At 42.5% G+C, this 16,146-nt stretch overlaps 1 protein-coding gene across 1 annotated transcript; it reads left to right on the top strand.

The window, feature by feature from the left end:
• Positions 1–9,361: 9,361 nt before the first annotated feature.
• On the top strand, positions 9,362–13,312 carry LOC121956888 (transcription factor 15-like). The gene is made up of 2 exons (XM_042505321.2): positions 9,362–10,047; positions 12,205–13,312. Exons 1-2 carry the CDS (start codon positions 9,565–9,567, stop codon positions 12,268–12,270), a joined length of 549 nt encoding a protein of 182 aa, XP_042361255.1. The 5' UTR covers positions 9,362–9,564; the 3' UTR covers positions 12,271–13,312.
• Positions 13,313–16,146: the final 2,834 nt, after the last annotated feature.

Genomic DNA, 16,146 nt, shown 5'->3' on the forward strand with positions numbered 1-16,146 from the left:
TATGGTGACACCTGTAGATTTTCTCATAATTTACTCCTTCATTCACCTTAATTTATATCTTAGATTAGATTCTGTTTATAGCATTTGCATTTAAAGTTTATATAGAGTCTAGTGTTTAATGTTTACATTTTGCTATAATTTTGGTAATTTGAGCTGCTGGACACCCGAATTTCCCTTTCAGAGATGAATAAAGTATCTTCTATTCTATTCTATTTTACTGGGGGGTAAATGTAATTTAACCGGCCTGTTCTCACTACAAACTTGTGTCAGGTTGAAACGCTGCCGGTAAAGATATAATAAAAGGAGTGTGAGGGAGTCTGCAGGTTGGGTGGGAGAGGCAGCCGTTAGGTCCAACAAACCCCAGATGTTCAGGGGGTTTGCTTCCCATTTGAATGTGATGCTGGCATTCCCTAAACATAACCACGTGCAGCGTCATCCCACCATGTGCTTGTGTTGACATCACAGAGCGGCATCCCAAAAAGACGCAATGCAGCTGTCACAGCTCAGGTTTCTTAGGTTGTTTTCATTCATTCATGTTGTTTCCTGTTTTACTTTGAAACTCACATCTCCTCTCATTTCAGATCACTTCACTTCCTGCCCCTGTGTGTTTTCCCTCCCTTTTGATGGCTTCACCTGTGTCTGATTGTCTGTCCTGCCCTGATTAGGCTCACCTGTGCCTTGTTATCCTTCCCCTCACCACAGTATTTAGTGTGTGTCTTGCTTCCTCTCTGTGCCAGTTCGCCTTAGCCTTTCTGTGTGTCGACGTTCCAGCCTTTTTGATTCCCTTGTGTCTCTTTGTTGGTTTTTTGGACTTTGCCTGTTTTTCGACTTTGCCTCTGCCTTGCTCTTTTTGGATACTTTTGCCTCATTGACCATCCTGTGTGTACCAAAGCTGTTTCGTCCAGTAAAAACTTTCTACTTACCTGAACTGTCTTCTGAGTCGTGCGTTTGAGTCCATTTCCGCCTGGTTCACCAGTTGTAACAGTACGAACTGGCCAAACCATGGACTCAGCCGACTCTAATCCTGTGCATGCTGCCATTCGAGCTCAAGGAGAACAGATCCACCATCATGAGGAGCAGCTCACTGCTGTGGGTATAGGAGTAAGAGAGCTTAACGAGCGCCATGAGAATTTCCAAGCCTCCATTAGCAGTCAAGTGAGTCACCTGAGCAACCAGCTTCAACACCTGATGAACCGCATTGAGTCACTCATCGCACGCAACCAGTTCGGCTCATCACTGCTGGTAACCATTCCGAGTTCCTTTGTTTCCACATCTTTGACTCTCCGCTACATCCTGCTATTCTGGGTCTGCCTTGGCTTATTGAACACAATCCACATATGAACTGGTCCACTGGTGAGGTGCTAGGCTGGGGTAAGGGATGTTTACTGACCTGCTGCTCGTCTGTTCCTCCTCCTGAGTTTTCGGATGCTCCAGTTCCACTATCCCCTGAGGGTTCTGGATCTCCAGAGGTTCCTGAGTTGTCTCCTACTCCTACATCTGATTTCGAGCTTTCAGACCTGTCCTGCATTCCCTCCTGTTACCTCGACCTCAAGGAAGTTTTCAACAAGGCTCGCGCCACCTCCCTGCCTCCACATCGGCCCTATGACTGCTGCATAGACCTTCTCCCTGGTACATCACCCCCGAAAGGTCGGTTGTACTCTCTCTCTGCCCCTGAGAGGGAGGCCATGCAGAAGTACATCGACTCCTCCCTGGCTGCTGGGATCATCCGACCATCTTCCTCTCCAGCCGGGGCAGGGTTTTTCTTTGTGGAGAAGAAAGACAAGACTCTTCGTCCCTGTATTGACTACAGAGGTTTGAATGACATCACCGTGAAGAACAGGTACCCTCTCCCTCTCATTTCCTCTGCCTTTGAACTGTTGAAAGATGCTAGGATTTTCACCAAATTGGATCTTAGAAATGCTTATCACCTGGTGAGGATAAGGGAGGGGGACGAGTGGAAAACTGCATTCAACACTCCCAGTGGTCATTACGAGTACCTTGTTATGCCATTTGGTCTCACAAATGCTCCAGCTGTTTTCCAAGCCCTAGTGAATGATGTCCTTCGGGACATGCTCAACCAGTTTGTGTTTGTCTACTTGGATGATATTCTCGTCTTCTCCCCGGATGAGCAGACCCACATCCAGCATGTTCGCCAGGTCCTGCAGCGTCTCCTCGATCACCAACTCTTCGTTAAAGCAGAGAAATGTGAGTTTCATGTTCCAACAGTCTCCTTCCTCGGTTTTGTTGTCTCTGCTCACAACATTCAGATGGACCCCATTAAGGTCAGTGCTGTGGCTGAGTGGCCCACACCAACTAGCCGTAAGCTAGTGCAGCGTTTTCTAGGATTTGCTAACTTTTATAGACGGTTCATCAGGAACTTTAGCACTGTGGCTGCTCCTCTGCATGACTTAACCTCCCCTCATGTCAAGTTTCAGTGGTCTCCCCAGGCAGATCTGGCCTTCCAAAAACTAAAGGAATACTTCACATCTGCACCAGTCCTCACTCTACCTGACCCACATCGGCAGTTTATAGTGGAAGTGGACGCTTCTGATGTGGGCATTGGGGTGGTCCTCTCTCAGCGCTCGCCAAAGGATAACAAGCTCCATCCCTGTGCTTTCCTGTCGAGGAAACTCTCTCCAGCAGAGAGGAACTATGATGTCGGGGACAGAGAACTGCTGGCTGTTAAAGTGGCATTGGAGGAGTGGCGTCACTGGTTGGAGGGGGCGGAACTTCCATTCCTGGTGTGGACCGATCATAAGAACTTGGAGTACATCAGGACTGCCAAGCGACTCAATGCCAGACAAGCCAGGTGGGCCCTTTTCTTTAATCGTTTCAAGTTTACCCTGTCCTATCGGCCTGGATCTAAAAATGTTAAGCCAGATGCCCTGTCTCGTCTGTTTGACCCTGACTGTGTTTCCAAGTCTCCCTCCCATATCCTGCCTCCTTCCTGTGTGGTAGGGGCTGTTACGTGGGGGATTGAGAAGAGGGTCAGGGAGGCCATTGCGCTTGTCGAAGTGCCGGATGGGTGCCCCCCAAACCGGTTGTTTGTGCCTGCCTCTCTCCGCTCCCAGGTCATCCACTGGGCTCACACCTCCCGCATTTCTTGCCATCCTGGAGTCCAGCGGACTGTCTTCATCATTAGGCAACGTTTCTGGTGGCCTTCCATGGAGAAAGAGGTGGGGGAATATGTGGCAACCTGTCCAGTGTGTGCCAGACACAAGATCTCCCACGCCCTCCTCCCGGTCTCCTACATCCACTGCCAGTGCCTCACCGTCCCTGGTCTGACATCTCCCTGGATTTTGTTACGGGTCTACCTCTCTCAGAAGGTAACACCACCATCCTCACAGTTGTTGACAGATTTTCCAAGATGGTTCACTTCATTCCACTGCCCAAGTACCCTCTGCCAAGGAAACGGCAGAGGTGATGTTGTTCCATGTGTTCCGCCTTCATGGTTTTCCCAGGAATGTGGTGTCTGACCGAGGTCCCCAGTTTGTGTGCCGATTTTGGAAGGCTTTTTGCTCTCTGCTTGGGGCCACTGTCAGTCTCTCCTCTGGCTACCATCCTCAGTCCAACGGCCAGACCGAAAGGCTCAACCAGGAGCTGGAAACAGGATTACGCTGTCTTGTCTCCCAGAACCCAGCCTCTTGGAGCAAACACCTTATCTGGGTTGAGTATGCTCACAACACATTGCCTTGCTCTGCCTCTGGTCTCTCTCCTTTCCAGTGTGCATACGGGTACCAGCCTCCATTGTTCCCTGAGGTAGAGGCGGAGGTCAGCGTTCCTTCAGCCCAAGCCCTCATCCGCCGTTGTCGCTGTGTGTGGAATGGGGCTCGCCAGATGCTTCTGAGGAGTTCGGCACGTTGTAAGAGGATGGCGGATCGTCGACGGGCTCCTGCTCCTTCCTATTGGCCTGGACTAAGGGTGTGGCTGTCTACTCGGGACCTGCCTTTGCATGTGGAATCACGTAAGCTGGCTCCTAGGTTTGTGGGTCCCTTTCCTGTTTCCACGGTGGTTAACCCTGTGGCAGTGCGTCTTCGGCTTCCCAGGTCCATGAAGACCCACCCTACGTTCCATGTGTCCCGCCTAAAACCTGTGAGGGAGAGCCCTTTGGTCCCTGCCTCCAGACCCCCTCCACCCCCCCGGTTTGTCGATGGTGGGCCTGTGTACGCTGTCAGGCGTCTCCTGGCGGTGCGTCGCCGTGGCCGAGTCCATTTCCACCTGGTTCACCAGTTGTAACAGCAGCAATATTTGACAAGTTGGGATGAGGGTGTGTTGGACTTAACACTACAGGTCACAGTATTACAGTCCTCCTTTTTTTCATTTTTAGCACTTATTTTCAGGTCATTTCATTTCCTTGTTTGTTTTTGTTTTTTACTTTTCTTTTTTTTCAGATTTTTTGGTAATGTTTTACTAATTTGTTGCTAATTTTATGCATCATTTCTTTTGCTTTTCTTTTTTTCGTTGCTCATTGCCTTCTTCCTGTGATTTTAAAAGAAATTAGGCATTTGCTCATATTTCATGAAGCTTCTTGTATGGATGACCTGTAATGCTATCATGTTTGAAATAAAATATGAGATAAAGTGGGCAATTGTAATGACCAGTGATATCTAGCATGGTTGGAGTGACAAAGAAAAGACAAAGCTGAGAACATCACAGTCCTTTGTGGTCGTGTGGTTTTAGTGAAATGCAGGAAAGTTCAGTCCAACTTAACAATAATGAGGGATAAAATACTGTATTGTTTTAAAGCTGTTTCAAAGATACAGCGGTTGTTTTTATGAAAGATACTGTAGATGCTGTTTCCATGTACATTAAACTCTAAACTATTCAAAACATGCCACTACAGTGTGTCTCCCCCACCCACTCTCTCCTGTCAGTCTCTGCTCTGCTCCATCTAATAAAGCACCAACACACACACACACTCACACAGATAAATCATGAAAGGCCCTGTGCAGCAGGCTGCAGCTGGCTGTTAGGAGGAGGCTCTTTCCTCGTCACTGCAGCTGTTTCCGATGAGTCAAGTTATCTGACCGCAGTCTTTCCCAGCAGACAGCAAGCACTGATGGGCCATACGCTCATCGTCTCGTCACCCCATTCTGTGTGGTGGGGACACTGCAGAGGGGAGTGTACTGCCTGATGGCGGAAAACATGCACAGGCTTTATTTGGTCTGGCATCTGCATCTGTTAAGGGTTCTGATTCTATTCGGTTATTTTTTTTGTATGGTGTGCAGTCAAAATGAAATACCTCTTTGCTTGTATTGGTCTTTTATCAAAGGTCTAGTGTGTAGGATTTAGGGGCATCTTTTGGAAAGAATGATATATAATAGTCATATGTTTTCACTAGCTCATAATCAGTCAGTCAGTCAGTTATTTTCTGTAACCGCTTGTCCTTGTAAGGGTCGCGGGGGGGCTGGAGCCAATCCCAGCTGTCATCGGGCGAAAGGCGGGGTACACCCTGGACAGTTCGCCAGACTATCGCAGGGCCGACACATATAGACGAACAACCATACACACTCCCGGTCACACCTAAGGGCAATTTAGAGTCACCAATTAACCTGAGCTGCATGTCTTTGGACTGTGGGAGGAAGCCGAAGACCCCGGAGAGAACCCACGCAGACACGGGGAGAACATGCAAACTCCACACAGAAGGGCCCCCACCCAGACCGAACCCCGTTCCAACCGGGATTCGAACCAGGGACCCTCTTGCTGCTGCGAGGCAACAGTGCTAACCACAAAGCCACCGTGCCACCCCTAGCTCATAATCACCTGATAGTAATGCTGCTATCATGTGCTTCATGGGCTTCATGTGCTTTGAGGTTATAAAGAGGGAACAACGTGGAAGCTACAAAGAAGATGGGATGTATTTTAATGCTAAGAGCCTTTAAACAAGAGGCTGATAGCTGTTTCCAGTTTATTATTATTTTATTTTAGTTAGCATTAATAACATTTTACACTTTACATGTGATCAAATATTGATATTTAATACGTGAATTAATAAAAAGATACCTAACTATTGACCACACAGTGACTTTTGCTGCTATGTTTATGCATTTATGACATCAAGTCGGCAACTCGTGTTATAAAATAAAGTTGTTATTAATGTTAGTATACTGGCCTGGCATGCTTTATAGTTAAAAGTTTGCTTGCTTGCTGCAGCTAATAGATGCAGATATTAAAATGCGCAACAACTAAAAGTAAATGATTGCTACTAGGAAAAAAATAATAATAATTCATTTTTTGGTTCCACGCTTTCGGACATTTCTGCTGCCCTGAAATGTCACGCAAACATCACAACTTGACAACTTCCCAGTCATAATTCTGATTTTGGAGAGCCCTTCATGTCCTCATAAATATGGTAAATACAATATGTCTGAAAAGCACCTGAAGGCAGCATAATGTCCTTAATGGTGGTTTCCTCTCCCTTTAGGTAGCACAGTTAGCTACAGGAGTGAACCAGTGTGCACAGTGCCATGGCTCTGTAACTGGCACCTACGTGCCTTCATGGACCCACATAAACCTTTGATGTTAGGGAGAGGATGTAAAATGATACAAAACTACATGCAGGCATTTAAAAGAAAAAAGAAATCAGCTACTGCCACACATGCTATACACTGTGATTCTGTAGGAAACACTGACAAAATATAATTGCAAATACATAAAATATTAATAACCGTAACTCTACTCCAACGTCATAGTCATCCAAAATGGTCTAAACAATTAGTGGCATGATGGAAATAACAAGCACTTCTAAAACAGTAACGACCTAAAGTAATGACACTACTACAACTTTTAGATTGTTTTTTCAACACGTTCAGCATCCCACAATGCCCAAGAAGACTTTTCCACCTTGGCGAGAATAATATCCCTTAGACCATGATACTGGTATCAGCTTAATAAAGAAAAAATAATCATACTCCAGTTAGACGTTCTCATTGAGTGCCATTCTCACATCTTTCCTGATATTCATCCCACCCAACACACACTTCATTAGTGCTTTAATCATCTCAACAGGCATTTAATGGCATTCCTTGGAGTTGATGCAGGGGGCTGGGGGGTTAAAGTATTTACGGTTCCAGACTGTGAAGCGTGGTGGTGTTGGGGGAGAGAAAGTGCAGTGGGGTCGTGTTGCTGGCTGGCCGCGCGTGGTAAAACACCATGGTGTCCTGCTTTATGAGTGGAACCAGGTTCCTCACAGGTCGCCGTTGTTGGTGCAGCTGAGCTGAGGGCCAGGGGCTGCCGGTGCCCCAGTTTTGATGTGTCGAGGGGTTGTGTTTGTAAAAACAGACCCTTTGATGACACTCTCTCCCTTTTCCAGCAGTTGTGCCCCCCCCCCCGCCTTCCGCCAGCACTGGCCAATCTGGAAGCCATTTGTTGGGTTTCCACAGAGAGAGTTGAGGCCTGATCACCTCCAGCATCTGCTGAGTGTTTATTTACCCACAGCAATTAACCCATTAGACAAACTCAAACAGCCACCAATCACTTTGGCCCTCTGAGGGCAGGAGCCAGCACCTACTACCTAATCTACAAATACACATTGCTTATACTATTTATATGTCTTTCACTGCCTAGGAAATATGCTTATAGTATTTTGACATTTGTTTTTCCTAATAATGCTACGCTTATACTCTCAAAAAACATTTCTTGGTCTGATTATTTGATAAATGATGTCCCTATGAATTTATCTATCTGGCTATCTATGTGTCTAACACATACAGTGGCCCTGAGGGTCAAAACACAACAACATTTCACAAAACAAAATGACATTTCACAAAACACAACAGCATTTTAGAAATGACATTTTGGAAAACCAGCAACAATTTTAATACATGACAACATTTCACAAAACATATTAAACAGTCAGATTGAGACAAAAGTAAGTAATTCTTCTTTTGAATATCTAGAAGACTGTATACCTTGTGGCACATTAAAATGTCATGTTTTTTGTAATGCTGATGTGTTTTCTGAAATGCTGTCATGTTTTGTAATATTTGTAAAATTTGTGAAATGTCGTGATTACTGAAATTTTGTGTTTTGTGAAATTTTGTTGTTTTCTGGAATGTTGAAGCGTTTGGCTCATTGCCTTACTGTGTTTCTGAAAAGAGAAAAGGCCAATTTGCTCAGGTTTCAAAGGGTTAAAAGTACAAAATTAGCGACTGTATAATCGTATTGTCTCATCACATGATCAAGTAGAGACTTGACACTAGACAATACTAACATACATATTGCCAGAAATCATCATGTACAAGGCACAAGGTAGATTTATTGTCATTTTTCTTAAATGTGGTTTAAGAAGAAATTAAATTAAAGTTGACCCTAAATCCTGCTACATCTTTTTGTCATCGAAGGAGACATTGAGGAGTCTCACAGCCTGGGGAAAGAAGCTGCTCTGTATACTGGTGGTTCTGTGGCGGATACCTCTGTATCTTTTTCAAGTTTGTGATATTTCCAGTCAGTGTGCTTTCTATTGTTCCTCTGTAGAAGTTAACCAGGATCTTGCTCTGTAATTTAGCCCTCCTAAGTTTCCGTAGAACGTAGAGTCTTTTCTGTGCTCTTTTAACCTGGGTGGTGATGTGTGATGACAAAGATAGGTTCTCTGATAGTGACTCCAAGGAACCTATAGCTGTTCACCTGCTCCACCTCAGCTCCACTGATATAGATAGGGGTGTGTGTCTTTGCCTCCTTCTTTCTAAAATCAACAATCAGCTCCTTGGTTTTACTGACGTTGAACAGTAGGTTGGTATCTGTGCATCACTCTGCAAGATTTTTGATTTCTTCCCAGTATTAACTCTCATCATTGTTTGTAATATGACCAGTGATGGTGGTGTCGTTCGCATACTTCACAATATGTAATTAAATACTTTTTTCTGTAGTTTATCTATAGTTTATGTCGAAAAAGTAAATATCTTATGACACATTTTCTTATAAATTGCCATTGACTATTTTAACGCAAATCTCACCATTTTTAATTTAATGTGAGTTCTTCTTGAACATAGGCATATTCCTAAGGTAGCAATGTGGATTATTCAAAGCTACCTGTTTTCAGACGAACATTTATTATCATTATGTACATTGTCTGAGGGCCCATTCACTCTGTGGGCCCCTTCACCCCATGGGCCCCAGTGGAACAGCCCTGCCTGCACTGTCTGTATTTACACCCCTGGTCATCATGTCCCTGAAGTGCCAGTCTAGAAATTCATCAATAAATGTCAGCCTGTGTTTTCTCTTTGCTCTCCACTCATAAAAACTAATGGCTCATTTTGGTGATGATTAGCCATAACTCAGCTGACGTCTGTGACTTTTAGGACCAAAACATTTGGGAGGATGGAAGCATGTGCCCCACCCCTCCCCTCACATCCGAAGAACTACTGTAGCTGCTATAAGAGCCCTCCCTGACACGACCACTATCACACTGGACCGTCCTATGGGGAAGCGTCAGCACAAACTGGGGACTTGTGCTGTGTGAACGGTGGAGCTGCAGCGCCTTTTACGCACGGCTCGTGCCTGCAGGCGGCTGTTTTTTACTTGAATATAAGGGTTGTCTTCGCCGTATGAGACTCTTGCACACATATGATGGCTTTCACCATGCTGAGGCCGGTGTCGACGCATCCATATTCCTACCCCGCTGACCTGACCTTGATGTCGGACGACGAGGAGGGGAACCGAAGCGAGAGCGACGGCAGCACCGACCAAGGCTACGGCTGCTGCGGGACTCCGGGGGAGGGCTACAGGCGGGAATCCGGCGGCGTGGTACGGCACCGAAACGCCGCTAACGCCAGGGAGAGACACCGGACTCAGAACGTCAACACGGCCTTCACAGCGCTGAGGACACTCATCCCCACGGAACCGGTGGACAGAAAACTCTCCAAAATCGAGACGCTGCGCCTGGCGTCCAGCTATATCTCCCACCTGGCCAACGTGCTGGTGGTCGGGGACGGGAGGGAGGACGGACAGCCGTGCCTCAGTGCCGTCTACAAAGAGGTGAAGGGGAGTGGAGAGGGCAAACAGCCCCGGAATATCTGCACATTCTGCCTCAGCAACCAACGCAAAGGGGTAAAACATTTAGTCACTATACTCTTAAACTTGTCAGCCGAAACCCGATTTCAAAATTTTACTATTTCAACATTTCTTTATTACTGGCAAGTGTAACACAAATGTTGCATACCATATTTGAGATAATATGTTTTATGAAAGTCTCCCCTTTAATTCGGCTTATAATGAACATACCTTGCGAAGCTATTCACAATGCAGTTTAAACTTTTATGACACATCCGCCTGTCTTTCTGCATCATCATTCCTGCAAAATACACAGCGAGGGATCCAAACGTGTGCATTGCCAGTTGCAAAATTCAGGGTGGGATTATTTAAATAAAATGTATCCGATGGATCATTTGTGAGCCGAATGTCCAATCAACCCATAACATGTATTAATAGATATTTATTGATGGATTGTAGTGTGTGTATCTTTGAAAATTAACGAGGAACCGCAAAAGTTGCAAATGTATAAATGAGGTCAGCATGAAGACAGAAGAGGAAGTTAGTGCATTCAGAAAGGCATTTGATTTGATGGCTGTTGCATGGCAGCAGGAGCTAGTTAATGCTGTCATGTATTTTAGTAATTGGTGTGACATTTTTATACTGTCACATCTGAATGAATGTGGAGGATAATTTTTTTCAGCATTGTTACACATCAGACTTTAGACTTTAACTATGATATTTATCAGACAACTCTTATAGTCTTTTTTCTATTCTATAAACATACCAAGTTTGAGTATGTTGCGCCTACCTATCCACTTGAGTGGACTTTTCCAACAGTTTATCGGCACATCAAAATGTTTAACTGGAATGACTCTCTTTTTAGAGGGAGGTTATATGATAACTGTGGGGCTACAATGAGCTGCGTGCATCTAAGCAAAATGGATGTAATCCACCTTGGCTTTAAACTCTCTGTGTTGGGATTTCATTTTTTTCTTGATACCATAGCATTCAGTGCATGGAGATATCCTTTAAGGTAAAACTGTTTTTATTGTAGACAGCTAAGTTATTGCACTGAACCTGTTAATAAGCTCAATGTAAAATCTGACAAGCTGATTTTATTTTACTTTTTAAAAAATCAAGGAAACCAATTACCTTGAAAAATGTAAAAATAAATAAATAAATAATAATTAAAGTACATATAATAATTAAACTTAATTCATGATAACTTTATATGTAATGTTAAGTTTACTCTTTACATAATTTTGTGAAGTTGTTGAAATGTAAAAATGAATTTAATTAAATTAACATTTCAAAGTTTTAGCAACTAAACCAAGTTTACTGTGCTACATATCTGTATTCTGCCGGTTATAAACTTGTCAATCATATTTGTATTTTCTTAAACATGTTAAAAAAACAATCCACAGATCTTCAGATACTGCGTTCATGTGATGTCGGAAGGTCAGAGTTTCTGAGTTGGGAAGTCGTTCTTCTGACTTTGTTGCATTGATGTGCTTCGAGGTCGTACAATGGGAACAACATGGAAGCTACCAAAAAAAAAGTTTTGCATTTTAATGCTGAGTTTGCTTGCTCGCTGCAGCTAATAGATGCAGATACTAAAATGTACAGCGACTAAAAGTAAATGATTGCTACTAGGAACAAAATAGTCAAATATTAGATTTTTTACCAACAGTTGTTGACACTGTTTCCATGCTTTCTGACATTTCTGCTGCCCTGAAATGTCACACAGACGTCACTACTCAGAAACTTGGGTTCCATCGAATTTTTTTCAATGGAAATTTCCCACTCATAATTACAACTTTGGAGGGCTGTTTATGTGCTTGTAACTTGTAAATACGATAAGTACCATATTTCCGAGGACCATGTAAAGGCAGCTCAACTCCATCATTGGCAAAATTCTTTTTGTCATGATCGAGGTACTTGGTTTACTGAAGTTGCTAATGCTGAGGGAGAACAAGGTAACTCTGCTTGTCATTTTTGAGTTGCAACAATGTCACAAAATTAGACAAATACAGTTAAATTTCACACTAAATTAGTATAATAGTTATATTTCCTTTTACAATGCATGTGGTTTCCCAGGATTCTTTTAAGGAAGATCAGCTTGTGAGAAATTTACAGTGCTCCTAGGAAAGTACACTGAAACTTAGAAATTGTTTGGGTCCAAAATCTTTCTTGTAGATGCACAGTGACAGTAGTTTCCCTCTGTGTTCACAGGTGAAAGACAGACGAGACTGTGTGAAAATGCATGGAAGCAGTGCCAGACAAATAAGTCGGCGATGAAACTGAATTGGATCCAGACTTCGGGGAAACCTCCACCAACCGTTCCCAAAGTCTGGAAGCATCTCAGTCTCTGAGGACTACTCTGGCTTTCTGCTCATCACCCAGGATGAGATAAAACGATCAGCACCATCTGATTCTTTGACACTATCTGATTTCAGAGTGAGAAACTTAGTGTGTAAAGCTGCTATATGGTCATAGATGTTCTTTTCATTTGAATGAAAAGTTTATTTAGTGCTAAAATAGACACACAGTGGAACTCAACACAATGAATGATCTCTCAGGAGCAGAATATCTATTGGTCTTTAACATTGTTACTTAAACAGGAAGTGAGTAACAGACAGCGTTTTGCATTGTTGATTTGTACTTTACAACAGTTGGAAATCTATGAATCATTGAATGTAAAGCATTACCTTGCTCCGTATTTTTTGCTATTACAGCACGGTTAATGGTGATGACCTATTATTAAAGGCACAATTCATATTCCAAATATAAATAAAAGGACGTCTTTGCCATTCAAATTCAAAACTGAGAATTTAAACCAGCTTTTAATATAAGATGAACTTAAAGTTCTGCACAAACTGAGAGAAGATGATTGCTAAATCTACGTTATCAAAGCTGTATGATGCTGGTTAAGGTTTATAGACATAAATAATGTTTTCTTTAATTGATGGGTCAAACTCTAACCACATAGGCCTATATGTGGAATCAGCATGCAGGACAGATGGATCTATCAGAGACGCTCATGGTGCCTGTCCTCTTATATCATGTTTTGGGTAATGGATCGGTGAGCAAAGTCCCATAAAAAGTTTGCATCATTCTTTTAGATGAAAGAGAGGATTGTGGGAAGCATGGCTGAAACACAGACTTGTAGCCTTACAGCAGAGCAGTGTAAGGGGGGGATATGTGAGAGGACAGAGCACTCCATGCTCCTCAGCTCACGGTGTGAACGTGTGTACAGCAGGACGAATTTGTGGGACACCATTTTGTTAGCTTTTTCATTACATGTTGTTAACTACTTTGAAATTAAATTTATTTTTACATAGATGTGACTCTCGCGTTTGCCTTCACAGTGGTTTCCCAACTTGAACAACGGTTTTAACTATCACACAGAAAATACTCATGCAGAGTTTTTATGGACATATTTTGAGATGTTTTGAGGTGTTTTCCTTCAACAAAACTAGCAAAAAATGGAATAAGTAAATACATACATACATACGTACATGCAACTTATGAAGAAATGACCCAAAAATGAGCAAGAAATACGTAAAGTGTTCCATGAAAATTTCCTGAAAATTGAACACCTGAGTTCAAAACATCCAAAAGAAAACAGTAAAACATTCAAATAAAATCACCTGAAAATAAGTCAAAAATATAAGAATTATAAATATAGTTTATGGTCAATATCTGACAATATTTTCAGGTCATTTTTTGGTCATTTTTTTCCTAAGTGTTTTCAAAAGAAACTCAGGTTTTAGGGGTTTAATGCTTGTAAAAAAAAATGTGAATGCACAAGAAATTTGTGTCAATCCAGATGTTAAAGGGTTAACAGCTTAGCTTAGTTTGAATAGAGCTACAAAAATAGACTCTGCAAACCTTCAGATATTCTTGTTCCAGATCTTTTTAAAGGTTATAAAGCACGTGTAGAGTTCATGTAAATTTAGGACAGCTGTATCCAAAGAACAAACCATTTAACCATTACTGGCATCTTGACCGCTCAGAGGAGGAAACCTATACGGGGAATTCCAATAAAGGTTTACCCTCTGTCTCTGAGTAATGCCAAGGAATCTCAACAGAGGAAGTAATCAATCTCTTCCTCAGCGGGCTCTCTCTGAAATGCTTGTATCCCAGCAGTGTGTGACCACAGAGCGCCATGTCAGGGTGGTAGGTGCACAGTGCCAGTTAGGAAGACATGAATCAGACTCAACTCTGGGAAAAGGTAAAATGCAAAACAGGAAAGACACAAATTAGTGTTGTTGGATCTATTGTGGTGACTGATGATTACTCACGAGAACCATCAGGGAGTGCAGCATATTACTGGAGCCGTGCCAACAAGATGGAGAGGAAAAGCAGAGTTTGGTGTTAGAACTTGGAAAAAAAAGGATTTGTAAGTTAACAGATTTGAGCATTCTCATGCTGGACAAATCAAACACAGAATCTGGCTTTCCTTCTGCAACTACAACTGGAGTAGCTCATTTTCTGCATTCAAGTGTTTGGACATTTAAGCAGCAGTATCCAGGAAAATACAGAAATCTGAGGGCTGATCTTTGGCATGACTCCGTTCTGGTAGTAAATCTCCCAGGCTGGGATCCACATGTGGAGTTGATCAGTCACAGCTAATATCACCTAGCACCCTGTATCCAGACAAACACAGCTGCTGATGAATGAATGCTATAGAATCAGTGTACGCACAGAGACAGACAGAAAACCAAAAACAACACACAAAAAAAGTGCTCAGAGGACGTCAAGAAGTGCTTAAAGGATAAATGCCATCAGATTGAAAAAAATCTGCAGTGTGTTACCTTGAAACAATCATATAACATGGTGAAAATAAAAGGAGACAATGTCCACTGTGATGGATTACCTCTTTCAAGTCTGAAGTCTCTACAAATTAATATTCATAGTAAAATGAACTGGAAAAAATTAAATAATACTGCTGTATTTCTTTAATGTTGATGGAATAGTTTGGCACTGAGGGAGATACATTTAGCCTATTCACTTTCTTGCAGAGAGGTTAGAAAACTGATATAACTTATCTAATTTATTAATTTAATTTATTTATTTAAAAGAGACATAGCATATTAGTGAACATTATCCTAAAGTACAAATGTAAATATGCCGGAGTTAGCATGACTGCTAACTTCTATCTTTATGTTAAATAGAATGGTCCAGCAGTACTAAAACCCAGAAATGAGTTAGCATTTCCAACATGTTCTCATCCTTAGTCATCACACGATGCCCCTTTGCAGTGGACTTCGCATCTACGTATTACACTCTCGTTATCCTTCTGTGTCTGCTATTTATGTTCCGGGATGCCACTACCATGATGTCAACAAAAGCACATGATGGCGTTATGCTGCATGTTATGTTTAAGTAACACAAACACATGGCAATTTACACCGGCACATCAACAAACAATGTTTAGGGCTGGCACATGCTGCCACGTGCTGCCACAGACGGTTAGTGTTAGGGGAAGAACGCACATGTTGCAGAAAAGAAACATCACATTCAAACGAGAAGCAGACATGAAAGTCCCAGGTTTTTTAAACCCATCCACTGATCCTCCAACCTGCCCTATAGATGCCTTTGCGCTCCTTATATTACCTTTTTTTAAACGGGTTAGGGTTAGAAGCCTGAAATATGGTGTGTGGTTAACACAAGCTTGAGAGACTGACACATATTCTCCAAACAAAATACATGAGTAAATACACTACATGCATATTGTAAAGCTTGTGCACATCTTAAGGCAGTTGCTAACAAGTGGCTAAATGAGACTACAAAGCGTCAGTCGGCAGTGAGCGTCAAACACAGCTTTGTTGGAGATATTAAGTCATGCTATCATAGTTGTGTAGTTTGTTTAGCCTAAAATTAGCTTTATACTTCTGGCAACTGTATATATGCTTAAAAAAATGGTGCTCATTTGTTAGGATTATTTGCTGAACAAAATGTGTTAGCATCACAAACTTGTTTGCCATAGAGCTTATTTTCTGCAATAATCCAAAACCTAATGAAAAAAAGTTTTTATAGTTTTGTTTGCAATAACAAAGACACGGGAATGACATACAGATAGAGGGTAGGGTGGGCAGAGGTTATTTAGGGAGATCAACATGCAGTAGTGCAAGATTTGAATGATTATTGTAGGGAAGTCGCTTTGTTTAG

The sequence above is a fragment of the Plectropomus leopardus genome, chromosome 2 (genome assembly GCF_026936395.1).
Source record: "Plectropomus leopardus strain MGB_pleo_1.0 chromosome 2, ASM2693639v1, whole genome shotgun sequence".
Lineage (NCBI taxonomy): Eukaryota > Metazoa > Chordata > Actinopteri > Perciformes > Serranidae > Plectropomus > Plectropomus leopardus.